Source organism: Pteronotus mesoamericanus, unplaced genomic scaffold (assembly GCF_021234165.1).
Source record: "Pteronotus mesoamericanus isolate MK-2021 breed Mesoamerican mustached bat unplaced genomic scaffold, CSHL_Meso_final scaffold_167, whole genome shotgun sequence".
Classification (NCBI taxonomy): domain Eukaryota; kingdom Metazoa; phylum Chordata; class Mammalia; order Chiroptera; family Mormoopidae; genus Pteronotus; species Pteronotus mesoamericanus.
Window position 1 is genome coordinate 21,885,804 of NW_026555308.1, and position 25,040 is coordinate 21,910,843.

At 46.0% G+C, this 25,040-nt stretch overlaps 1 protein-coding gene and 1 pseudogene across 1 annotated transcript; one reads left to right on the forward strand and one right to left on the reverse strand.

Annotated features, from left to right (window-relative positions):
* The first annotated feature begins 1 nt into the window (after position 1).
* Positions 2-19,515, forward strand: MDH2 (malate dehydrogenase 2). The gene is made up of 9 exons (XM_054589755.1): positions 2-197; positions 8,424-8,592; positions 10,771-10,854; positions 11,323-11,432; positions 12,198-12,323; positions 15,044-15,121; positions 16,048-16,147; positions 16,508-16,659; positions 18,340-19,515. The coding sequence occupies exons 1-9, from the start codon at positions 132-134 to the stop codon at positions 18,469-18,471; spliced, it is 1,017 nt and encodes a 338-aa protein (XP_054445730.1). The 5' UTR covers positions 2-131; the 3' UTR covers positions 18,472-19,515.
* Positions 19,516-21,558: 2,043 nt separating this feature from the next.
* LOC129083332 (transcription factor SOX-2-like) lies at positions 21,559-22,508 on the reverse strand (annotated as a pseudogene).
* Positions 22,509-25,040: the final 2,532 nt, after the last annotated feature.

Consider the following 25,040-nt stretch of genomic DNA (forward strand, 5'->3'; position numbering starts at 1 on the left):
CGGAAGCTGGGCCTTCTCGCGAGGCCCCGCGTAGCCGAGCCGGGAGGTCCTGAACGGCGTGGAGGTCGTTGGAGTCACTTGCTCTCCGCCAGCTCCTTCTCTTGCTGGTCCGCGCCCCGCCCGCCCCAGCCATGCTCTCCGCCCTCGCCCGGCCTGCCGGCGCCGCTTTCCGCCGCAGCTTCAGCACCTCGGCCCAGGTAGGCCCCACGAGGGGCTGGCTGCAGGCGGAAGCCCCCCGGCCTGGGCCACGTGCGTTCCTGGCTCGCGAGCTGCCCTGACGCCGGGCTAGCCGGCCCCACAGGGCCGCCGGGTACCTGCCGGGGGCTCTGACACCCTAGGCCGGCCGTGATACCGGGCGGGAAGTGCGGGAGAGAGGGGGAGGTAGCCCAACTCCAGAACCGGTGCACTTCTCCCATCCCCGTAGTTCGTACCCCGGGTCCCCCAGAGGGCCTGTTCTTGGACTGCATTCCTTCAAGGCTGAAAAGCCAGGGCTCTGGAGCCGAAAATAATTTATGTTTTAATACAACTTTTGAGTAAATAACCTTGTTCTTCTTGCAGCATACAAATAAAGTGATTATTAACTCCATAGTACAGACAGGCGTGGTACCGACGGTAGAGAACTGGTCCGTGGTTACACAGTCATTTGGCTAGAGGGTTAAAATTCAGCTCTCCTGACCACTGTCAATGGTTATTGGATCACCAAGCCTTCCCTCTAAGAACCTGAAGACTGCTTCATTTTAAGGACTTCTTTAGAGGATCCTTGTGGTGTACTGGGCCTACCCCCAGGTGTTGTAACACTGTAGTACTTAGCCTGGGACTACTAAAGCCTAAACTATTTTTAGCTATTTCTTCTAGGACAGTGGTTCTTATACCCTGGTGTGTGGCAGAATCACCTGAAAGCTAATAAAGAACAGACACCCACATTCATTGAATAAGGGTAGGACCTGGGCCTCTGTATTTTTACCAAGTGCCCAAGGTGATTCTGATACAACCAGAATCAGAACCCAGGAGATGCCCACACTGCCACACCCAAAAGGGAGTGGGTTATTAAAGGAGCTTTCAAATTTCTTAATTTAGTTTGTCCTTCAGATCATTTTTCTGTGCATTTAATTCATTTGAAAAATAAGTATATTGAGTATCCATACCTGCCAAGAACTGGGCTGGGTGTTTCAGGGGATACCAAATGAGGGGGAAGTGACACTTCAGATTAGCCAAAAATGAGTAAACTTAAGACAGGTGGAGGAGATGAAGATTGATGCTGAGGAGTGGAAGAAGGAACTGAACAAAGGTAAGACAGTGGAATTTACTGACAGACGATTTGGTGAAGGGTCCTGAGAGAAAGTAGCATAGAGGACATCACGCTACTTTGGAGTTTGCTGAGATGGGAAAAGACTGCTGGAAGAGAGCGGTTTAGAGCAGGCAGAGGATATCAGGAGCTCAGTTTTAGATATGCTGAGTTTAAAATGCCTATTACACATACACGTCGAGATGTTGAGAAGGTAGTATGTCAGAAAGATGAGCTTGAACTAACTGTTAACATTGGACTAGAGACTTCATATCCTGTATGCTTTAGAGTAAAAATGTATTGAGTACAACCACCTCAATATATTTATTGCTACAGATATGTACTAGTACATGAGGTCTGTCCAGAAGATATCCAGCCATGTACTATGAAAAATGGAGACATTTATTGAAGAAGATACAAGAAAATTATACATAGGACAATAATACCTTGGTCCCCTTCAAAGATACCTTTGGACCTCACAGAGTTCTCCCAGTTGCCAGCAACTGCCCTGTCTCATATTTTCCTGAATCTCATTGATGATCTGAAATCTCTACTTTCAAAGGTGATTTTAGTTTTGGGAAAAGCTAGAAATCACAGGGGACCAAATTGGCTGTAGGGGGACTGAGTCACCTGGGTGATTGGATGTTTCACCAAAAACCTCTGCATGAGCCATGATGCATGAGAGTACATGTTGTCATGATGAAGCTGTCAATCACCAGTTGCCCCTAGCTGCAGCTTTATGAATCATCCAAATAGTTTCTGCATAAGGAATGTTCATGCTTAATGCAAAATTTGATGCAGATTTGTTGCTCTACTCAGTCATTTTGAATGCGGTGGCCACACAGCTCACATGCTCCCCTCCATGGAGTCTACTTCCCCCACTGAGTAGTACAGTGAAGCCATCATTGTTCCCACATGCATATTCCAATCCACTCTCCTTGGCCACCAGGTTACATCGATATAATGCAGACTGTTCTCATTATATTAACAATGGCTGAACTTCTGGACAGACCTTGCATGTTACAATAAACAAAAAAAATAGAAATTTAAAATCAAACTGTAACGGGCTTTAAAAAGCAAAAGTAAATGAGGGAAGCGATAATGTCAATTTTCAAAACAGTTGATAAGGAATGTACCTTTTTTCTTTTTTAAAAAAAGATTTTGTTTATAGAGAGTGCCACATGGCACGTGGGGGAACACCTGGGTAACAACTGCCATGGAGGATGGAGCACAGTGCTCCAGGATCTGAGGGTTACCGTCTGGGGCCAGCTGAGATGGGAGCAGGGGCTTTGAATTCCGCAGAGCCCATCCCAAGGGTGTCGCGGATGGGAGGAATAAACACGGAGAGGTTGCAAACACTTCTCTGTTTGCCAAGAGAGGAGACATGGTACATCCCCCTAGTGGGGAAATCCCCTAGCCCTTTTGTTCTAAGGCTTTTATTGAGAGGGCTATCTGGGGCAAGGTAACAGGAATGCACAGGTTATCTCATTACATCAGTACGTTAATGTTTACAGAGAATAGATGATGTTTTGAAGAAACAAATGGCAGGAATTTACAGGGTTAGGAGAGGAGATTAGTAAACTAGAGAGACTGCTAAACAGGAGAGTGTAGTAAACAAAAGTGCCCAAGGGTACAGGGTTAGGGTCTGTGGATAATGTAAATTTCCTTCCCAGCATGAGCTGTAGCCTCTGAGGGAAAAACAGCATACTTTAAAGAATTTACTTTTAGGCCTGATTTCCCTGGGAACCCCAGACCTAGTTTAGGGCTGTTTTCTGTATTGTTTCGAGCCTGAGCCAGGCAGGGGGAGGGAGCAACCAAGAGACAAGGAGGCCTCTTTCAGATAGAATGAGGATTCTGGCCATGGCCATGGCCAAGCCAAACCGAGGGGGTGCGGGACTTTTTGCCCTTTTTCAGTGTCCCCCTTTCCCATTCCCATATCTGCTGCCCATACCAGCAATGTGTGTCTTAGGTTGTTTTTTCTCATGAGAAAAACTTACCCATCATGGATCATCAGCCATCACAGGGTCAAGCAGGAGGATGCGAGGAGGGGGCAGGGGCTGTGCCCCTGCCAAGGGGACAGGTTTTGTCTCTTCAGGGGCCTAGTTTCTCCAAAGCCTCCCTGGTTATTTCCAGCCTTGGGGCCCTCCCACCTGTTGGCGGGGTTACAGTTCCTGAAACCAGACAGGGTGTTGCCCAACAAGAGAGGGGTCGGGAGGGAGAAAGGGAGGGAGAGAAACATCAATGTGTGGTTGCATCTTGTGCACCCCCAGTTGGGGGCCTGGCTGGCAACCCATACATGTGCCCTACACTGGGAATCGAAACGGCAATCCTTTGGTTTACAGGCCGGCGCTTAGTCCACTGAACCACACCAGCTAGGGCTCTAAGGAGTGTACCTTGACACCCACTTCTCAAATTCGAAAAGGTTACTGAGTTTGGAGACAGCTCTTTTCCAAAGAGCATGAGCTAACATCTGCTACCCAAAATTCCTCACTTCATTGTAAAGCTTCCACCACTAAAGGGATGTGCTTTTATAAATGTTAACTAGGTTGAGGAAATTTTGTAATACAGTAACATCACCTCAGCACACTGAAAACAGTGAGTGAGGTCATCTGCCTACCCTCCACCCCATGTGGTGGTGTTCTTGTGTATCATATGGGACTGATTGACTAAGGACCCTACCAAGAGCATCACGTTAGCCTGTTGGTAGAGTTTAATTCTTTATCAGATAAAAATAAAAACACAACTTTAACATCTTTATCCTGCACCCCAGGGGAATTGTCTTGTGCTTCCCCTGTTGGAACCATTGCCCTGGTCAGCCTTGGAAGCCGTGCTGCATAATTCGGGCAGAGTGACTTCAGGAGTTTTTTGAGCAAAGAAATGATTAAAACTTTAAATTTTATGAAGGATGGTTTGGAAGTGGTGCTGATGAACTGTTAGATAATGGGAAGTATGTTTGAGATGCCGAGTCCTTCATGTCCTAACTGGGTGTCTCTAATAAGGGAAGAGGCAAAAGCTGGTTCCAAAGTTTGGAATTTGGGAGAATGCAGGTGCCGTTGGGGATGGGGTTGGGGGGTAGAGAGGATAAATTTCTTTAGACAGTTGGGTTTGTTGGACCAATGGAATACCTAACACAACTGGGAAGGTGGAATTGGAATTTGGGAGTCCCTGGGATTAGAGAAAAGATTATGGGAGTGTAATTGATGATCTAGAAGTGGATGTGATTACCAGACCAGGTTCTGAATTGATCTGGCTAGTTTTCTGTGAAGTCAATGGTTCACATTTAAAGCATCACCTTAAAAAATTTTTCAAATCTTACTTGTAGTATATGCGTTTAGAATGTTCACTTCTTAAACAGATTGCATTGTGAGGGGTTGTTTTTGGGATTTGTTTGGTTTGATTTTTGTTTTTGGTTATGAAGGCACATTTTTACCAACACCAGTTGCTATAGAATACAATGTGCAGCAATAGTGTAAGGATCCAGAGTAGACAGCTGCCCTAGATGACCACACACAGTTCTTTGCATTCTTGCCCCTGCTGTCTTTTCTCAGTTTGTCTCCTAACTTCCTGACAGCTGCCTCTCTGCCTGCCAGGAATAGGCTCCCTTCTTATTTGTGAGTTAGGTTAGAAACAGCATCATTGAGATTGGCTGGAATTTTGGTGAGGCCTTGAGTGAGGCCTAGAGAGGAAGAATGTCTTTTGTATAATGGGAGTGAGCTCTAGGGCAGGACTTAGATATATTTTCTTTAAGACTGTCTTTAAGAGACCAAATTCAAGATTCAAATTTTTTATGTTTGGCTTGTGTCCTAGCTTCATCACTTGCTGTCTCTGTGAGTCTGGTGCTATCTTTGTGTTTTACAACCTCTGTGCATGCTTCAGTTCCTCATGTATAAAATGAGTCTGTTAATGTTATTTAATAGAGTTGTAAGAGTTATATGAGGGAAGACTAAGTTAAGTGCCTGCCACAGGGCAGACCCTGATAAATGGCCAGCTGTTACCGTTTTGCTTCCAGTGTTCCCAGTAAATGAGGTAGCTGGATGGCTTGAGTTTTGGGCAGGGTGTTTCTATATAATAAAATTCTGCCCTTCATAGGAAAGATAACCAAGAAGCAGTCATTGAATTGGTTGTTAAAAATGTCTACGGTGGTAGCATTAAGTATCAGTTTCTCATCCTTGACAGACTCTTCCTCCCACCCCTTAGGCACTGGTGTTCTGTCCTTACTGCATTTCTCACTGTTCCCTTTTGTGCCTTGTCCATTCCATGACTTCCCTTAATCCCAGACACTGTGTGTGACCGAGCCCATTGTTCAGGGACCTCCCAGGCACATGTATGTGTCTGGATGTCTCAAGTGGCCCAAATTCAACATGCAAGCAATACGTTTTCCTTTCTACCAAACCCCTTACCCCTCCTCAGTTCCGTCTGTTGTGTAAAGGCAATGCTGCCTGCTCAAGCCAGAAAGTTGTCACCGTAGATTCCTCTCTCTCCTCACCATTTGGATGAATGAAGAAAGGGAGGGGGTAACTTAAATTTAATGCTACTGTTCCTCAGATCACTCATAATCCACCCACCCTTGCTGCTGCATTTATTCCATCCTTCAAGCATACTTGCACTATTGTAGTAGTTTCCTTGCTTTCATTCTTGTATATTTCCACTCCACCTTCTACTCTGCCTCATATTCTAATACAGATCTGGTCATGTTCTTCCCAGCTTTTGAGGCCCTTCAGTGCTTCCCCATTGCCTATAAAGACCAGGTATTCTATGTTTGTTCCTACCTCTTCCTTTCTCCATATGTATCCAACAGTGCTCAAGTCATAAAGAACTGCTGGGACTGCTCCCCCTGAGTGGGCCATACTCTGTCTCCTCCCCCCAGTATCCACCTGGTAAACTACCCATTCTTCGAAACCCCCTCCAACAGTTTATTCTTCCCTGTTTGTGCTGGTATCAGCCTCTGCGACACTTGTCATACAAGGTGCTATTTAAGTTTCCGTGCTTTCAATTTGCATGTCTTTTTGATGCTAGCAAGGCAGTCTGGCATGTGGCGCATCATAGAAATTTGGTGCCTGTTGAATTGTAGTAAGCTTTAACGGATGAATGTCAGCCACTTTGGAAAACAGTCTAGCAGTTTCTCAAAAGATTAAACATGGAGTTGCCCCATGACTCATCAACTCTACTCCTTGGTTTATATACCCAAGAGAATTAAAAGCATCTACACAAAAACTTATACATGCATATTCAAAGCAGTGGTATTGATTATAGCCAAAAGGTGGAAACAATCCAACTGTCCAGCTGATGAATGGCTGAACAAAATATACAACCATACGATGAATATTATTTAGCCATAAAAAGAAAAGGGGTACCAATTCATGCTACAACATGGATGAACCTTGGAAACATTATGACCAGTAAAAGAAGCCAACACAAAAGGCCACAATGTTATAAGATGCCTTTAATACCCAGCATAGGCAAAAGCAAATCCATAAGGGTGAAAGTAGATTAATGGTTGCCAGGGGTTGTAGGGAAATCGGAAGTAAGCTAATGGGTATTGCATTTCTTTATAAAGGGTAATATTTGTACAACTCTGACTGAGCTAAAAACCATTGGATAGTACATTTTAAATGTGTGAACTATATAGGGAAAAAACATCTCAATGAAGCTGTTTTCCTTTTTATTTTTAATGAATGTAATTAGATGATGCCCAGTTATTAGATCTATTTAGCTCTGAAGTAATTGTTGAAAGTCAGGTATTATGACTTCAGTTCCAGTAAGCTGATCAATAAAGTGATACAAATGGCCTCTAGTCTGGCCTTTCAGATGTTAATGAGGCAGTCTAGTTTCTTTGGGAACCCTCCCCCCCACTAAACTACCATTTTTTAAACTGTTCCCAGTTGATACACCCAGGCCACCTGAAGCTTGTTTTCCTCAGCTTGGTGGGGAACAGTGGTAATTCTCAAACTTTGGCTGGTGTCAGAATCGCTTGGGGAACCTGTTAGCAATATAAAGTCTCCTAAACAAGATCCTGTTTGAAGAAGCCTGGCCCTCTGTTGTTTTTGTTTTGGCTTTTTTTTTTTTTTTTTTTTTTTTTTCCAGTTTAGCAGGGAATTCTCACACACACCAAAGTTTGGGAGCTGTTTTTGGGGTAAGGAGTCTGAGACTGCAGATCTGACTTACCTGGTAGAGAAGGAGTTTTTTTGTTTGTTTAATTTAGACGGGGGAAGGGAGGGGAAAAAACATCAATGTGTGGTTGCCTCTCACACACCCCCTACTTAACCATTTCTGTGAGCATCCTGTGTTTTGAACTGCTTATCTGATAGGTTGGATATCTGTTCACCTCTTAGTTCCATTTTTGGAGCTTTGATCTGTTCTTTCATTTGGACGATATTTGCCTCAGCTCACCTGTTGCATTGGAAGGGGCAGAGTCTTAGGTGTTCACCAGGGAAGGGCAACCCAGGTCATGGTGATGTGATGCTGTATGTAGGGGAGAGGTCCAGAAGGATACAGTGCCGCTTGTTTGGGGTTTCAGTCCTTTCCCCTGCTACCCACAAGCAAATTGGACCCTTCTAGTGCTGATTCCCAGGTGGGTAGGCTTATGTATGTTCTAGGACCCCATGGGTCTCTCCATTGGACTCTCCTGTGAGGCTGGGAGTTTCTCCTGCTGCTGCACCCCCCACAGGTTATTACAGCCAGAGATTTTGAGGCTTTCTTTTCCCCACTGGAACCCTGGGTTGCACAGCCTGTCTCGCTTCCCAGTTGTTTCTCATGGTTTATCCCCACACAAATGTGGGACTGCCCGGTCCACCAGCTGCATCCTTGGCACACATCCTCTCTGCCCCGGCTGCCCTTCTCTGCCCCTCCTAGCAGTCTGGATGAATGTTTCTTTTTTAACTCCTTGGTTGTCGGACTTCCATACAGTTCGATTTTCGGGTAGTTCTGGTTATTTTTTTGTTTTTAAATTTGTTGTTGTCCTTATTTTGGTTGTACAAGAGGGCAAAGTGTATCTATCTACACCTCCATCTTTGCCAGAAGTCTAAATAATTTTTTTTTTTAAATAAGCCAATGCAGTACTTTACAGAAGGTATCCTTTTAATGTGAATCCATTTAATGCTGGTTCCTTCTTAAGAGTTCTTTCTCTGCCTCTTTTTAGAACAATGCTAAAGTAGCTGTGCTCGGGGCTTCTGGAGGAATTGGACAGCCCCTTTCACTTCTCCTGAAGAACAGCCCTTTGGTGAGCCGCCTGACCCTCTACGATATTGCTCACACACCAGGAGTGGCTGCAGATCTGAGCCACATTGAGACAAGAGCGAATGTGAAAGGTAATGGGCACACTGGCCCTGGAGAATTTACTTCATTTCTCCCCAGTAAACCAAGACCCAAGTTTAGAGTAAGATTCTTAGATAAAACTAGATGTTCAGAGACTTGGGATTTCCATGTTCAGTTTAGAGTTAACTTTTACAAATGATCGCACCTTTTTGGACTTTTCTATAAAAATTTAAATAACAGTGTCTTTAAGAATAATGAAGGTGGTCTGATCTTCCTATTTGAAATTTTTCCTAATTTGAAAAGTAATATGAGGATGGGGAGGGAAGGGAAGCTCCTGCGGGTAATTGGGACAGTAAGAAATGCTGTTCCTAAAATAAGACCAGCAACACTGAAAGGAAAAGAAATCAACAGAGACAAGAGGGAAGGGGGGGGGGCGGGGACAAGGAAAGGAAGGGGAAAGTCAAGGAACATACAGCAAGGACTCATGGACAAAACCAAAGGGGAAGAGCTGAGGGAGGGAAGGAGGGAGGGGGCAAGGGAAAGTGGTGAGGGGTTGGCAGAGACAAATGTATTTGAAAAAATAAATTAAAATAAAATTAAAGAAAAAATATCAGGCAAAAGAAAAGAAAAGAAAAAAAAGAAATGCTGTTCCTAGTCATTGCAGGTCGCCTTTCCATGCCAAGGGCCAACTCTCTATCCAGGGTTACCTTTGCCAGCTTTTCTAAAGCATGTCCACCTTAGGGAAATCTTCCTTCCTATTTGGGAGATAATAGGTATGTTATCCAAAAAGTAATTCATAATTGCATATAATTATATGTCCTGCTTATTTTATCTTCACACCTTGGCAACATTTCTCCTGTCACCAACTCTTGGTAAAATCTTTTTTAAAGCTATACTAAAATTTATCACTTATTTAGTATTATCCCCATACTATTGACCATTGGGGGTTCTTCCCTGTTTTTCTCTGCTATAAATATAAATATATAAGCTATGGTAAACATCCTCATCTTCCCCCCTCCCCCGACCCCGATTTTACTTACTTTTCAAGCTTTCTTTTATTTATTCATTCATTCATTCATTCATTCATTTATAGATGGGGGAAAGGGGAAAAGAAAGGGAGAGAAACATCAATGTGTGAGAGATGCATCAGTTGGTTGCCTCTTGCATGCTCCCAACCTGGGACCTGGTCACAACCCAGGCGTGTGCCCTGACCGGGAAGGAACTGGTGACCTTTTGGTTTGCAGGACAACACCCAATCCACTGGGCCATACCAGTGAGGGCTTTATTTATTTTTAGAGAGAGGGGGAGGGGGAAGAAAGAGAGGAAGAGAAACATGGATCTGGGAATCGAACAGCAACTTTTCGCTTTGCAGGACAATGTCCAACCAACTAAGCACACTGGTCAGGGCAAACATCCTCATCTTTATTATATCTTGTTTCTTGGAGGCTTAAAAGTAGAATTAGTAAGTATGACTACTTTAAAGCTTTTACTGTAAAGCACCTAATTACTGTCCAGAAAGGTATAAACAACATGGGAGGCTGACTGTCAAGGCATATGTTTATGAGCCTTTCATAGTCACTCTGAATTTGTTTGCTCATTTGCTTTTGTGTTGTAGATTTGATTCTCTTCAAGCTCCTGCAGATAAGGAAAGTTAATCAAAATCAAAGCATATTTTGGTCATTGGAGCAAATTCCTCTGAAATCCTTAAAAATAGACCTTATTTCCCTCAGATGCTAGGAATAAACAAAATGGGTAGTAATACTTAGAGTTCTTGTTTGTCAGCACAGGGACCTTTTTTCATGGCCTGCAGTGTGCCTCCTGGCTTGATCCTGAGATGGAGCTCTTCTTAGGGTGATCATGACATAGAATAAGCAGCTCTTCTAACTGGGAGCCAAGAAGGTGCTACTGAGTAAAAATAAGCAGCTGACTTGGTTTGGTTTTCTGCCAACCTGGAGGGTTAATCCATTCTGAAACTGGGGCCTGGGCAGATGGAGACTGGAGGAAAGTAGAGTGAAGGGGGCATTCCTGCCAACCACATGTGTCAGAGTCACAGGGTGGTAGTCCTCAAGGAAAAGGATCATGTCACAGGTGGGCCCGCCAGCCTTTCCTGTGGCTGGTGGTCAGCACTGGACGCAAGTGGGGCCTTCCTTCTGGGTTCTGTCCCCACCGATGTGCTAGTCCCTCTAGGTCACAAATGATAAGATTGCTATCATTATGGGTGTGTTTTCTAGGCTACCTCGGACCTGAGCAGCTGCCAGACTGCCTGAAAGGTTGTGATTTGGTCGTTATTCCAGCCGGAGTCCCGAGAAAACCAGGTGTGTGTTTGAAAGCCTTTTTTAGCATCTCCCTTCAAGTCAGATGAGGAAGTGGTTTTCCATGAAAAATGGAGCCAGTAAGATCTCTGTGCTGCAGGAAAATTTCCAAAAGTTCCCCATTGCCTGTGAGATAAAGATCAAAGCCTCCAGGTCCCCCCCTGCCTGGAATGCTCTTTCTCCCATCTGTCTCCCCAACCCTAACCCCAAATATAACCATAACCCTTGGGAATTTCTCCTGATTCTGGATGATTCTCCTTAAATATTATCCTTCCTGATTCCCCTCTTCACGTCCCACCCCTACAGATCCCTGCTTTGGCACTTGTCACACTGGGTTATTTTTCCTACAGGATAGAGTAACAGAAACCCTCTGTCATGTTTGAATTACCTGTAACAGCTAACAAACAGCACTTGGCACATGTGAAATTTCTCCCTTTGCTTTGTGAACATCTTGAATTGGGTTATTCTCAGGTATGACACGGGATGACCTGTTCAACACCAATGCCACAATTGTGGCCACCCTGGCTGCTGCCTGTGCCCAGCATTGCCCTGAGGCCATGATCTGCATCATTTCAAATCCGGTGGGTGCTGCTGTCAGACACTGTATGAAAGCTCACAGTTAGCAAAAGTGTGCTGATGTGATAGGGAGACCAATGAGACTAACATACTGAAATGGTAAATAGGGTGAACTATGTTTATTTCCTAAGATTTCCTTCTGGCATGGACTAAGTGAGTTTTAACCTGGTTTTTCAATCAACTAACTGTGTGCCTTTGAGCAAATCACTTCCCTTATCTGAATCTTAGTTTCTTCACCTGGAAAATAAGTCCATTCTTAAGGATTCTTCCAGCCATGATTGTAGTAACTTATGAACTCCTTTTACTGTGTTCTACCCAGGGTTTGCAGTTCCTGGTCCCTCAGCATTTCCTCATTTATGGATAAAAAACCCAAGTCCGAGGGAGTCGAAGTAGTTTGCCCAGGGTTACCATGTGGAGTGACACAGCTGGGACTTGACCCTAAACCATCTGAGCTTCTAACCCTGTGCTGTGTTGTTTTGTTAGGAGTGGCCATTCAAGTGTAAGTGCCAGCTGGAGCCAAAGATGCCCGGTGGAGCCATCCTCACATTTTTAAGTTAATAGTAAAAGGGTCTTGTGCATGTTTGAACTGTGGGCTCAGAGGCCATCCAGGGAAGAGCACCTGCTGCAGTGCCAGATTTCTTTGTTTATGTGGAGGGGAAAGAAGCACTCTGGTTGAATAGGAAGTCTACCTGCTGTGACTTGCTCCTGTTGCTTCATGGCTATGTTCTCAGAATGCATCGCAAATTACGCTTGTCTCTTGGGTTTATTAGGTTAACTCCACCATCCCAATCACATCAGAAGTTTTCAAGAAACATGGAGTGTACAACCCCAATAAGATCTTTGGGGTGACAACCCTGGATGTTGTCAGAGCCAACACTTTTGTTGCAGAACTCAAGGTAAGAGCTCCATCAGGTAATCTTTCATGCTTCCTTTTCTGAACTTCTCTGGGCTATCCTTGGCTCACATATGGCAGGGCAGTTTTTAATTACTTGTCCCCTTGGTGGGAAGTAGCTCTCACTTTATTGAGAGTGGGGGGAACATCTGGACAGCAGGCCCCTACAGGCTTAAACCAGCCAGCTTCAGTCTTGACTCAGCCCTACTCTTCTCTTTCTTCTCCCTGATACATCAAAGATTCGGTCTTTCTCTGGGTTTCTCGTTGGCTGGACTGAGCTGTGCTCTCCAGGTTTATTGCTTCTGAAAACTAGTATTAAGAGGAATTACCTGCTAATCATTAGATAAATTACTAGACAAATCCTAAGATTTCAGAATTGTCGGCCCTAGGCTGTAGTTCTGACTCCCCTTCTTGGGTTACCTGCGGTAGCTTTCCTCAGAGAGGTTGGATCTTGCCAGTTGTCCGCTTCTTCCTGGGCTGTGGGACTGAGCTGTGGGGCTCAGGGGGCCCTGAGGTGGGTTTGGCACCAGTACTAGGTTTGGAGTCCTTGGTGCCTTTCAGAACTCACTGTAGAATCTTTCTGATTGCGAATCCAGCGGAACCACTTACTCTGGCCCCACAGAGTTTCCTTGTTGAACTTCAGGCTCTCTTTTTTTTTTTTCTGACTTTGCAAATGAGGGGTGCCTCTTTAAAGTAGGGAACACTGCCGTGCACACCAATTAGTGAGAAGTGCACACAAAGGACCATTGGACTTTTACTCCCCTGTGCACCAGGTATGTCTGCCTCTGAAGTGTTGATGACGCCCCACTTCAATTCACACTGCGACATACACCTCAGGCACGGTTCTGGGTTGGCGGGTGGGGGCGGGGGGCGGTGTCAGCAAGATCCATAAGACAGGGCCCCAGGCCTTGAGAGCTCTGTGAAGTGGAGAGACACTTTAATTCAAGACATAATTAAATTGAATAACCAGTTCAATTCGGTGTATATGAGTGTGATGACGTTTGAGTCAGGGAAGGGTTTGTGGAAGAGATCACATTGAAGCTGAGTGCATGCAGGTGGGAGGGCTAGGATTCCAGCTTCCTGAAGCTCACACCCCAGCTTCCTGGAAGCAGTATTGCCATTCTCTTAGGGCTCCCATGTTGCTCCCAGCTTTCAGAGCACACTGTTTCCCCCGGGCTCCTTGTGTGCACAATACAGTAGCTAACTACATGTGGCTGTTAAATTAGATAAATAAAATTAGAAATCCATGTCCTCCATCACACACTGGCCAAATTTCAGATAGCCACATACGGCTTCTGCATTCTTGCACAAAGTCCTATTAGATAGTGCTGGCTTAGCCTAGAAGCTTTACTGTTGGAGGTGGAGAAAGGGGGATCTTGGCCCCTCTGGAGAATCTAGTGCTTGACAAGCTGCTCTTACCTCAGGCTGTCTGACATTCTGAAAAATTCCTGAAGAGTCAAAATTGACCCTTAAGCTCCCAGTGCCTGGTTCCTCCCTCATCCCTCTCAGCCATCGGGACCCCTTTTACTGTCACCTTCCCTTTCTGCTCAGCTTGCATAAATTTACTAGTTTACGTTTCGTGCATTGCCGATGTTACACACATTCTTTTTAACCCCTGGCCTTTGCTCCTTTGTTCCCCAAGGGACCCAGAATGTGCTTCCCTTGGGGAAGTCCTCCTGTTCCTTCCCACATGAAGTTAGGTCTGGCCCAGGAAGCCTTCCCCCACCCAGGCTGATGAAGTGTTACCCTGGCTTCCATAGCGACCTTTTGTGGCCATTTCTTTGTATCTGTCTCATTAGACAGTAAGTTTCTCAAAAACAGGGGCTTTGTTTGTTCATGCCTGTGTTCCTGGTGACGTGCACAGTGCCTTGGCTTCTGAGCTCCCTGCTCCATTCCATTGGTCGGGTTGCGCCTGCCCCACCCCCACCCCCCCACACCCGGAGGCTTGGCCTCTCTTCCTGGGTGAGGCTGGTTCCAAACTTGGAGCTGCCCTCTTCCGCAGGTGCAGCATTTGGAGAAGGTGGTGGCATTTTGGGACTACTCACCTCTGTCCACTAACTTCCACCAGATTTTTATTATTTTATTCTATTTATTACTGTCATAAGAAATACCCAGTTCACAGATTCTTGGGAGCATTGTAACTCAGTTTAACAAATGAACCAGCCTCTTTCAGTAGGCCCACTAATGAGCCAGGATAATCTGATCCTTCCCAGTTTTGTTCTTTGTGTTCCGATCGCTGTTTCAGACTTCTCACCTCTCAGTTTTCTGGAATTGTTTTTTAATTTTACTCTGAAATGTGAGAAAGGGAATTTGACTTGTTCTCTGTGACAGGGTGTGAGCACAGGAGTATAGGCTTGTGCATGGGAATAACATCTGTGGGAAAGAGACTGCCATTCTTTGATTCTGAGAAGATATCAGACTGATAGGTACCACTTGGGGAGGTGGCTATGAGGAGGCAGTTTTCAACTCATTATAAAGGGAAAATCTCAGCGAACTCACAAGATGACAAGTTACTCCTCACTGCATGTGTTCAAACTGATGTTAGACCATGGGGTAGGGCCATGGTAGAGCTAAGCAAGGATGGCATCAGTCTCTTCTGATTTCTTTGTTTTGTTCTAAGTTCTGTGGGTGTTTCCAATATCGGTGCTTTGGGGTGGGTATGACATGTTTTATGCTCAAAAGGGTTTGTTAAAAATTAACCAAGCTTCACACTTTGTTGACCAGAGTTTGGATCCAGCTCGAGTCAATGTTCCTGTCATTGGAGGCCACGCTGGGAAGACCATCATCCCTCTGATCTCTCAGGTGCGTGTGTGACCTTGCCAGGCAGCCCTAACACCATGACCATCTCTAAGAGGTTCCACTTGGAGGCACTCTGGACAGGCTGACAAAGATCTACCTATCCCTTGTATTTTGAAAGAATTCCTGCTATGAATGCAGTCCCACCCTAGTTGTCTGCAGGTTTCTTGACTGGCGTGGGGCTTGGTCAGGTTCCAGTGTTTCAGGAGTCCACAGCTGTGTGGAGTGAGTGTAGTCAGAAGGGGCTCAAGACGAGGTAAGCACTGCTAAGAATAAGATATATCCAGTCAGCCTCGTAACCCCTGAGTGTGATGCTCTGAGAAGGACACAAAATATTTGTGGTATTCATGTCAAAAATGCATAGCCTTACAAGAAGATTCTGAGGAAACGCCTTGCAGATAAAAACTGATGAACTTTTTGCAAAATGAATGAGTACTCTTACTCTTGACAAGTGTCGCGAAAGACAAGGGATGACTTAGGAACATTAGGGAATAGACAGAATAGGCTAGGGTGAAATGACTTTGTCTATTGCCAGTGAAGTCCTGAATAGGAACCTGGAACAGAAAAGGGACAGTTGTGGGAAAACTGGTGAAATTTAAATAAGGTCTGTAGTTTAGTTAACAATGTGATGCTCGTCTCCTGTTCGTGTAAAATGTTAACATAAGGGTAAGCCAGGAGAGGGAAATCTTTGTACTGTTTTTATAACTTTTCTCTAAGTCTGAAATTAGTCCAAAATACAAAAAGTTCTTAAAAAGTGAGTAGGGACCTCCTAACAAAGTTGACTTTTGCTTTAAAGAAAGGCTCTTTGTTTCTCATGTAGTGGTGACATGAGAGACCCTCTGTGAGTCGAGTGAGGACAGTGCATGTGGGAGCTGGGAATGGGGACTGGAGCCAGAACCTGCTCATGGGATCCCTGCATCTTTGGCTTGCAGTGCACTCCCAAGGTGGACTTTCCCCAGGACCAGCTGACAGCCCTCACCGGGCGGATCCAGGAGGCCGGCACTGAGGTGGTGAAGGCTAAAGCTGGAGCAGGTAAGATTTCTCAGAGGCAGGTCGTGGGTGGGGTGCTGATGCCAGGGGCACTGTTAGAGTTCAGAGTTGAAGTCTACAAGGGCCTGGGCAAGGAGCAAGTGCTTTCTAAGTTTCCTGTTTGTTTACTTGATAGAAAACCCTGCATCAGAGGGGAGCTCAGCTTGCTCAGCAGAGTAGTGCTTGAGGTCGGCAAAGCCGCTCCTTGCCATTCATGAGTTTGTGAATTGAGTGGTGCCGGCCTAAATTCTCGACAACTAAAGCTAGAGATTTTAATAGATGCTTTATTTAGCTGGCAGGGCAGGCTCACCTGGATTTTACGGTCTCTGTGCTGGCTTGGCTAATCTTTCTATGTCCTCCTAGGCTCTGCCACCCTGTCCATGGCATATGCTGGAGCTCGGTTTGTCTTTTCCCTTGTGGATGCAATCAATGGAAAGGAAGGAGTTGTCGAATGTTCCTTTGTTAAATCCCAAGAAACGGACTGTCCCTATTTCTCCACACCGTTGGTGCTGGGGGTATGTATCCTAGAGGCTGGGTCTCTTGACTGTAGAGAGTTCTCTCAAGAACTCAGGAGCTCTGCCCTGTGTGGTTGCTTCATAATTCAGAGTTCCTTTGGGCAGTCATTACATCTCACTGCCTGGTGTGTGTTTGGGTTTTTGAGGATGGAAGCACATCACAGAATTAAAAGGGAGAAACTGTGAGATTGGCACCTCCTGGCACAGGACTTTCATTGCCCATGGGTCTGGCGGCTGGTCATCAGCAGCTTCCTGGGTATGTTTCCTAATGAGGCCCTCATTCCATCTCAGAGCAGCCCATGGGCAGCTCTGAAAGAAAAGACCTCTGCACACCAGTCTCCCTGCAGCTTATTATACTTACTAGTTCCTGTTCTGATCTCAGGGCCTGACAGGCCTAATTCTCTCTCCAAGGAGGTCTGGAGATGGTGCACAGCTGTTATTTCCCAGTTCAAGCATCCTGGTTTCTTGCTCCTTACCCCACTGGTTTTCTTTTTGGGGATGTGCTACTGATTGTCCCCTTGAAACTTGTGATGTCTGAACAGAGCCCATCTGGTTGTATTGCTGGCTCCAGCTAGACTCTTGGTCTGGTTGACTCTTGAGGTTTTTGTTGTTTTGTGTGTATTTTTTTTTTTTAAGATTTTATTTATTCATTTTTAGAGAGAGGGGAAGGGAGGAAGAAAGGGCGAGAAACATCACTATGTGGTTGCCTCTCCTGTGCCCCCCACTGGGGACCTGGCCCACAACCCAGGCATGTGCTATGACTAGGGATCGAACCGGTGACACTTTGGTTCTCAGGCTGGCACTCAGTTCGTTGAGCCACACCAGCCAGGGCTGACTCTTGAGTCTTCAGCAAACCAAAACCCTTAGGTCTCATTCATACAAACCATCAAGCCAGGTTTCCATTTCTTAGTTGTGGGCAACTGCTGAGATCAGGCACGTGTGGTGGCCTTAGTCTCATTCCCAGAAACAGTTTAGTGACTTGCTGGGCCACCCAGAGGCCCTTCCCACAGACACCCAGATGTAAGATCAGTAAGACGTGGCCCCAGGCCTCAGGGGCTCCATGCAGTACAGAGACTGAAAATAAACATGTTAATTCAGTGACCAGCTCAGAATAGGTATGTGCAGAATGTGGTGAGACCTGAAGGAAAGAAGCACACGGGGCTGATTGTCCAAGTCGGGAAGGGTCTTTAAAGGAGGGGACAGAGACACTCTTGTTTCCCTAATGTCAGACATTTTCCTATTTAAATTCATTGGATTCAAGTGGATATTAAAATGTTTCTTTAGTGCTTTACCAATTTTGGAAACAGACTAGAACCCAAAAGTATGCTCCATGTGAGGGAGAATAACATTAAGTGCTACTGATTATTGAGTACTTGATGTGCCAAATCACCCATGTGTATTCACGGCCTCCCTTGAGGTAGATAATACCCTTATTTTATAGATAAGGAAGCTAACTTGGTGTAGAAACCATTGTCCTGGATACATGCATAGTGACAGCCCAGATCCCTAGGGTTGACTGAGCCCCGAGTTCTGGGTGTTTGCAGCCCCTCAGCAGCTGCCCAGAGCCACAGTGTAGGTAGTCTAGGCAGAGCTGATGAAATTTCAAGTTGAGTTTTCTATAACAAACTCATGCATGGAAACTAACTTTGTTGTAAAACTTTTCTGCTTCCCCTCTTCCAGAAAAAAGGCATCGAGAAGAATCTAGGCATTGGCAAAGTCTCCCCTTTCGAAGAGAAGATGATCGCTGAGGCCATTCCTGAGCTGAAAGCCTCAATCAAGAAAGGAGAAGAGTTTGTAAAGAACATGAAATAAGAAAGCAGTTAGTGAGCAGTCCATTTCCTTAACTTATTAAGGCATCGTGTCACTGTAAAGAAATTTCAGATATCTTTGTATTTCAATTTGATGAGGAGCATTGTATTAACCTTACCATCCCTTTCAAATCATGGGTCTACTGGTGGATCAATAAAAGCAGGTTTTGATTTTCTTTTTCAAGGTATCTTTCATAAATATTGTGCTTTCTTCCCCATTAGAGCTGACCTCGGAGTCGCTGGCATCTCTTTCATCACAAATCAGAATTAGATGTTATTTAAATATTAGGCTGAAGCAAGATGGTTTCATCACTGGCTTTAAAAAGTCTAAAATATCAGTAACTGTTCCTGCCAGCCCTTCCCTCTGCACCATTGCATCCCTCAGTGTGTAAACGAAAGGGCAGCTTAGGCCTGATTCCTCATAGTGTCCTTTCACCCGCACAGAGTAACGGCTCATTGGCTGGTGCCTGGCCATTGTTTTCTGTCCTGGTTTTTTCTGTGGTATTTTCTGGCTAAGCAAACAGTACCGTCTTCTACATTGGACTTGTGTTGGCTGACCTCTCTCCCACTCTAAATTTGGTCATCTTTTGATGGAGCCTTAATAATCAAGGGACTCTGACATCCTGGTGTCAGTATTGTGAGGAAAGTTGGGATGGAGACAATGAAAATACCAGCTACCATGGCAGGACTGATACTCAGGGAAAGGTGAGTTAATGTCTGTCTTCAGTGACCTGAAAGACTTTGTTGTACTAGCTGGGCTCAGGACAAATGGACATTAAAAGGAGACCTGACTCCCTTTAGTGTTGGGTGCCATCAGCTCCCCAGAGCTGTGGCTTCTGAAGTGAAAACAGCTCCACACCGGAGAGGACTTTGGCAATAGGTGAAGTCCTTCCATTGAAAGGTAAAAGGGTAGATGGGGGTGGAGCTATGTCCAGTGGAACTAAAACACATGGATTTTACAGTCAAGCATGACATTGTTTTGTTTAAAAGTAATACATGTTCACTGTTTGAAACGTAAAACAGCCAAAAAATAAAGCAGGAAATAATCACTGGTAATAGTATTTATTCTCTTCATTTTGCATGTTTCTTGAGGTAATGCTTCATGTGCCATTTTGCAGCTTGTTCTGGTTATCTTGATGTGTAACACACACCTAATCTAGTTGCTTTTAAGCCATTTTATTATTATGTCTCATGATTGTGCAGGTTGACAGGGCTGGCTGGTTCTGCTCCAGTTTTGAGGGCCTGGCTGGCCGGACACATTATCAAGATGATGGTTCAGACACATAGCTGGTGTTTGGGGAGGGTGCTGGGAAGCTGTGCTTCCTGAGGTGTCAGGCCTCATTCTTCATAGGGCCTCTACTGCAGGGTGGGCGAAGTCCTTAATGTCTGGGGGTTCCCCAAAATGCAAGGGCAGTAGCTACCTGGCAGTAAGGCTTAAGTTCAGAACTGGCACAGCATTGGTTCTGCCACATTGTGGTGGGAGCGAGGCACAAGGCAAGCCCAGGTGCCTGATGGGAGATGCTGACCACACCAGGTGTGAGCACCAAGAGGCCTGGATCTGTGAGAGCCAGCTTAGGAGATTGGCTACCTCACGTGATTCATGCTGTAAATGTGGAGGTAGTTTCCTGTGTTGCTTTTTTCCCCACATTTCAAAAGTTTATTTCAAACTGTGCATAATGGAGTAAAAAATTAAGTTGAAAGTGTACCTGTTGTGAGGATGGTATTAGTTCAAATACAGGGTCCAGTACAAATAATTCCCCTTTTTTTATTACAAAATCTTTTTTTTTCCTTTAAGATTTTATCTATTTACTTTTAGAGAAGGGAGGGAGAGAAACACCAATGTGCAATAGGTAATCAAGGGGTTGCCTCTTGAATGACTCCAACTGGGATCTGGACCGCAACCCAGGCATGTGCTGTGGGTAGGACTCAAACTGGAGACCTTTCAGTTCCCAGGCCACACCAGCCAGGGCTATTACAAAAACTTTTATTACAAAAGCATAAGCATTCTTTACATAATACCACACTCAAGCACACCATATGACATTTTAGGTGAAATGTTCAAATTAAAACTAAATTATCACACCTATATTATTATCCTACCAGCCACACTCAAGCAGGCCTTACTTCTGCTGGACCCTGTATATACATGGATTCTTGGCAGACTGATTCAAATAATACAGAGCCAAATCTTTAAAATACAACTACAGAAAATAAAGGGCAGGGGACCTTAAAATATCACAATAAATTTACAGAAATACTACAAGCCATAAGAAAATACTGTAACATTTTTTTAAATCTGAACAAAATGGAAAGTTGGGAAACAAAAACTATTAAAAATGGCCAATGATGTCAATCTGCATGGCCATTTTTGCTTTTAATGCTAAGTTTTAAAAAATATAATACAATCTAACTTTTGCTCCTTTAAAGACCACAGAGATAGTTTTACTAGTACTTACCCTAGTCATTTCCTTTTGTATAATTTTAAACAAATGTCCCAACCTTAATAAACTTTTTCCCCACGTTTGCAGCTGTCCTAAATTTCAGCTTCAGAATCAAAATTCTACACAAAGCCTTTCCTTGAAAAATACTGGCAAATTTCCAGCTTACAAACATTTTGATTGCCCTGTTTTATCTCAAATACTATAAAAAAAGCTGCTTGCAAATATTAAAACATTTTGTTACTTGGGGACTAGCTCTTTAATATTACTGGTAATATTAAACTTTGAAAACTTTTTGAAAACTTTGCAACATTCCTACCTTATCATTGGAACTTCTAAAAAGTTTTGCATGGTTTTCTTCCAGATCCATAACAAAGTCCATTCCCATGCCCTCCCCACCCCACCACCCCCAGTTTTCTCTGTACAGAAATAGTCCCCCCCCAAAAAAAGAAATCCAGGATCTCTCATGAAAATTTTGTCAGCATTGCGGCTTTTTTGGTGAGTGTAGGTGGGATTGGTATTCTCTTGCAGACAGATGTCACTTGCTGTGATCATGATGACTTGTTTGTTTTGAGCATACCAAGTTTTTCTCTGCTGTTTCTTACTCTCCTCCCATTTCTTTCCTTTTTTCTTTGAAAATCCCCCCCTCCAGTTCACTGTCCAGCCCTCCCCATGTGCTGGGGGTGGGGGGAGCAGTGTGCCTTTAATGGCCGTGCTGGGACGTGGAGTCCATTGGGCGCAGCTGGCTCCGGCACCTTGACACGGGAGAGATACATGCAGATCATGTCCCAGAGGTTGCCAGCCTGACAGAGCCCTCTGGAGTGAGAGGAAGAGAGAACCACAGCAGAGCTGGAGCTGGCCTCAGGACCTGACCACTGAGCCCATGGAGCCAAGTGCCATGCCAGGGGTGCCCTGCTGCGAGTAGGACATGCTGTAGGTTAGAGCCGTTCATGTAGTTCCACAAGCTGGTCATGCAGTTGTACTGCAGGGCGCTCAAGTCATAGCAGTGCATGGGCAGCGCCGTGTGTGTTAACACACAGGTCCTGCGGGCAGCCCAGCTGGTCCTGCGTCATGCTGCAGCTGCCATTGCTCCAGCCATTGATGGTGCATAGCTGTCCATGCTCTGGTTCACAGCTGCACCCACCCTGACCCTGTTTGCTATGCTGTTGCTGCCCGGGGCCCGGGGCCTGCAGCCCGCCTGGCAGCGTGTACTTACCCTTATTCATGAGCGTCTTGGTTTTCAGCCCTGGCCGTTACTTACAATCTGAGGGCTCCTTCGTGTGCAGCCCTCGCAGCCACTTGGCCTCATCAATAAACGGCCACTTCTCTCTCTCCATCTCTGACAGTTTCCACTGGGCACCCAGGCCCTTGCTGATCTCCCAAGTTGAGCATCTTGGGGTTCTCTTGGACCATCTTGCACCGCTGCCCTGCCCGCAGGACCACACCATGAAGGCGTTCATGGGTCGCTTGACACCTACAGGTCCAGGCTGTTCTGGTTGCCCCCCGCCCCACCACCGCTGGCACCTCCCGCCACCAAAGTTTGCTGTAGGCCCAGCAGCTTCAGCTCAGTCTCCATCACTTTGTACCTGTGGGCGCTGTGCATGAGCTGGCCCTCTGCGGCGGCCAACCCTCCTCCCAGCCAGCCAGCCAAGACTTGCCTATGTCACTTTTAATAGCTGCATAAACTTTATGGTGAATATACTGTGAAATTTATTCCACTGTTGGATAATTAGGTTCAGTACTACAAAGAGTGTGGCCCCGAACATCACTGTGCCTTTGGACTAATTCCTCCGGGGAGACCGTTCTGTATGTGAAGCACTGTGCTAGCTCTCTCTTTGATGTGTTTGCTATTTCATGGGATCCTTGAAGCAACCCTGACAGGCAGGACCTAGTACAAGTGACTCAAAGAAAGTTGTCTCGGTTTAGGATTGTCAGTGCCCATCCTATGTACCAGTGATTACCACGTAAGGATCTCCCAGAGTGTGCATAAAATGCAGGTCCTGGCCCCACTCCTCAGAAGTCCCAAAGGAAGGGCCAGAAGCTAAAATGCTCAAGATTCTTCCAGATTATGCTGGGGTGGCGGGGCCATCCACCACACTGGACACTGGCTACCCTAGAACTCTCTCCACTATATAAGCCTCCTGCCTTGCCAGGCTTACAAAGAAATCAGGACGTGAGAATCAGAAAAGTGCAGATAAAGTACTGCAGGACTCAGGACAAGGTTGCTTCTAGACAATTTGGCAGAGGCAAGGATCGAGAAGATTGCTCCATATAGACACCCAGAAAGGAGGAGGAGGGAGAGATGGCATATGAGCCAGCCCTGCAGACTGGGAAGGAGTCCAGCAGGCAGGGAGGGCAGGCTCGGCACACCAGGCAGCAAGTAACAGGAGCAGGTTGGGTTTGGAGTGGCTCAGGATGGTATGAAGAATGGCAAAGTGTTAGACTTGCAGCGTGGGGCACACAATGAGGGCAGCGAGGCCATTCTGGGAGGTCTTGACTGCCAGGCTAAAAAGCTTGGCCCTCACCCCGGGGGTAGTAGGAACAGGGGGGATGTCAAAGGTACTTAGCAGGTGGCATGATTCTAGGATGGGGCTTGTTAACGCATACGCACTATGACTCAGCCTGGGTGGGGCCCAGGTGAGACCCATGCTGCAGGCCACACTTAAGTAGGAAAGATGTCAACTCAGGATGCTCCTCTCCAGAAGGGCCAAGGGCCCAAAATAGGTGGCAGTGAGTGAGAGAGATGACAGGGACATGAGGAAAAACAGCATCTCCCAGCCCCATTTTCACCACCCGGAAGACCATCAGCCAGTTAGCAGCGTGCGTTAAAGTAACTGTGTCCCTGCTTTCAAGCTTCAATTATACACTTCCCATTCCCAGAACTGGCTGCAGTCCCTGCCTTCTGGTCACCTCCTGACACAACACTCCTGTCCCCCTCAGTGAAGAAGAAAAACCCAGGGATTGAGTGTATGGTGTTAATGACTATAATGAGCTGGCTGAGGCCTTTGCCAGGGGAGGGCAAGAACCAGTCTTTAGAGAGCTGAGAGGAGGCTGGTATGGAAGCAGTGGGGCACCCACAACAAGGGTAATGAGATGGTGAGTTAGTCCTGCAAAGAGGGTGCTGTTTAAGTCCAAGGTAGGCACAGCCAGGCTGGGTAATTATGAGGAAAACAGAGTGTCAAGTTCTGGCTAAAGCCAAGGGTTGGTGGAGAGCTTAACAGAATGACCTTGACCTCTCTTAGGACGGATTTATGCTGCAGTTCTCTCAAACAGCCTGGAGGGGGAGACAGAGGCTGGAGCTACAAAACTGCTCCTTGGGACTGTTTAGATCAGGTGGTGGACAAAGGACTAGCATTCCAGAGCCAAATCTGGCTCCCTCACCTGTCTGGTCTCTGATTACCCTCTGATCAGGCTGGAGGGACAGCCAGTCTCAGGGATAATGCAGGCGGGAGTGAGTGCAGGGAGAGGTGTGAAAACTAGCACGCAGTTTTGGAAACAGGGCCTAGAGACACAACATCAATGCAGACTTCTGGGGGAAATGGGGGCGGAGTGGGGGCGGGGAGGCGGGGTGAACGCCTCCCTCCCCATCAGCCCTGCCCAATAGACTCAAAGCCCTGCCCTACAAAATGAGTTGGCAGAGCAGCTCCAAAGGTAACTTTGCGCTTCTGTTAATCAGGAACCCTGGGCCCCTCCTATGTAGACAGCAAGGCAGGCCACAGCTTCTAGCACCTGTGTCTGGGAAGGGGGTCAGGGAAAATTAGATAGCACAAACCCAGGATGGCCAGGGGGGAAAGGCCCAGGGCCTGTGGCCTGCAGCTGGGCCTCCCAGTGCTCTCAGCTCTGAGTTCCAGAAGAGTGTTTCCTGGACATCTCTAGGTAGATCTCCTCAATTAACCCTCTTTCTTTCTTTCTTGATGTGGGGGCAGGGGCGGGGGGAGGACATCAATTTGTTGTTCCATTTATTTATGCATTCATTGGTTGCTTCTTGTACGTGCCCTGACCAGGGATCAAACCTGCAACCTTGGCATGTCGGGACAACGCTCCAACCAAATGTGCCACCCGGCCAGGTCCTCAATTAACCCACTTTAAGAGGCCGTCCACATCCTCCCCTGCCTGCCATCCTGGGCCTGTGGGG

What these genes read in the sequence shown, in the direction of transcription:
- MDH2 (XM_054589755.1), top strand. Translation starts at nt 132, where the DNA reads ATGCTCTCCGCCCTCGCCCGGCCTGCCGGCGCCGCTTTCCGCCGCAGC. An exon ending in GACAAGAGCGAATGTGAAAG is followed by an intron (nt 8,593 to 10,770) that starts GTAATGGGCACA and finishes TGTGTTTTCTAG; the next exon opens with GCTACCTCGGACCTGAGCAG. An exon ending in CCACACCGTTGGTGCTGGGG is followed by an intron (nt 16,660 to 18,339) that starts GTATGTATCCTA and finishes CCCCTCTTCCAG; the next exon opens with AAAAAAGGCATCGAGAAGAA.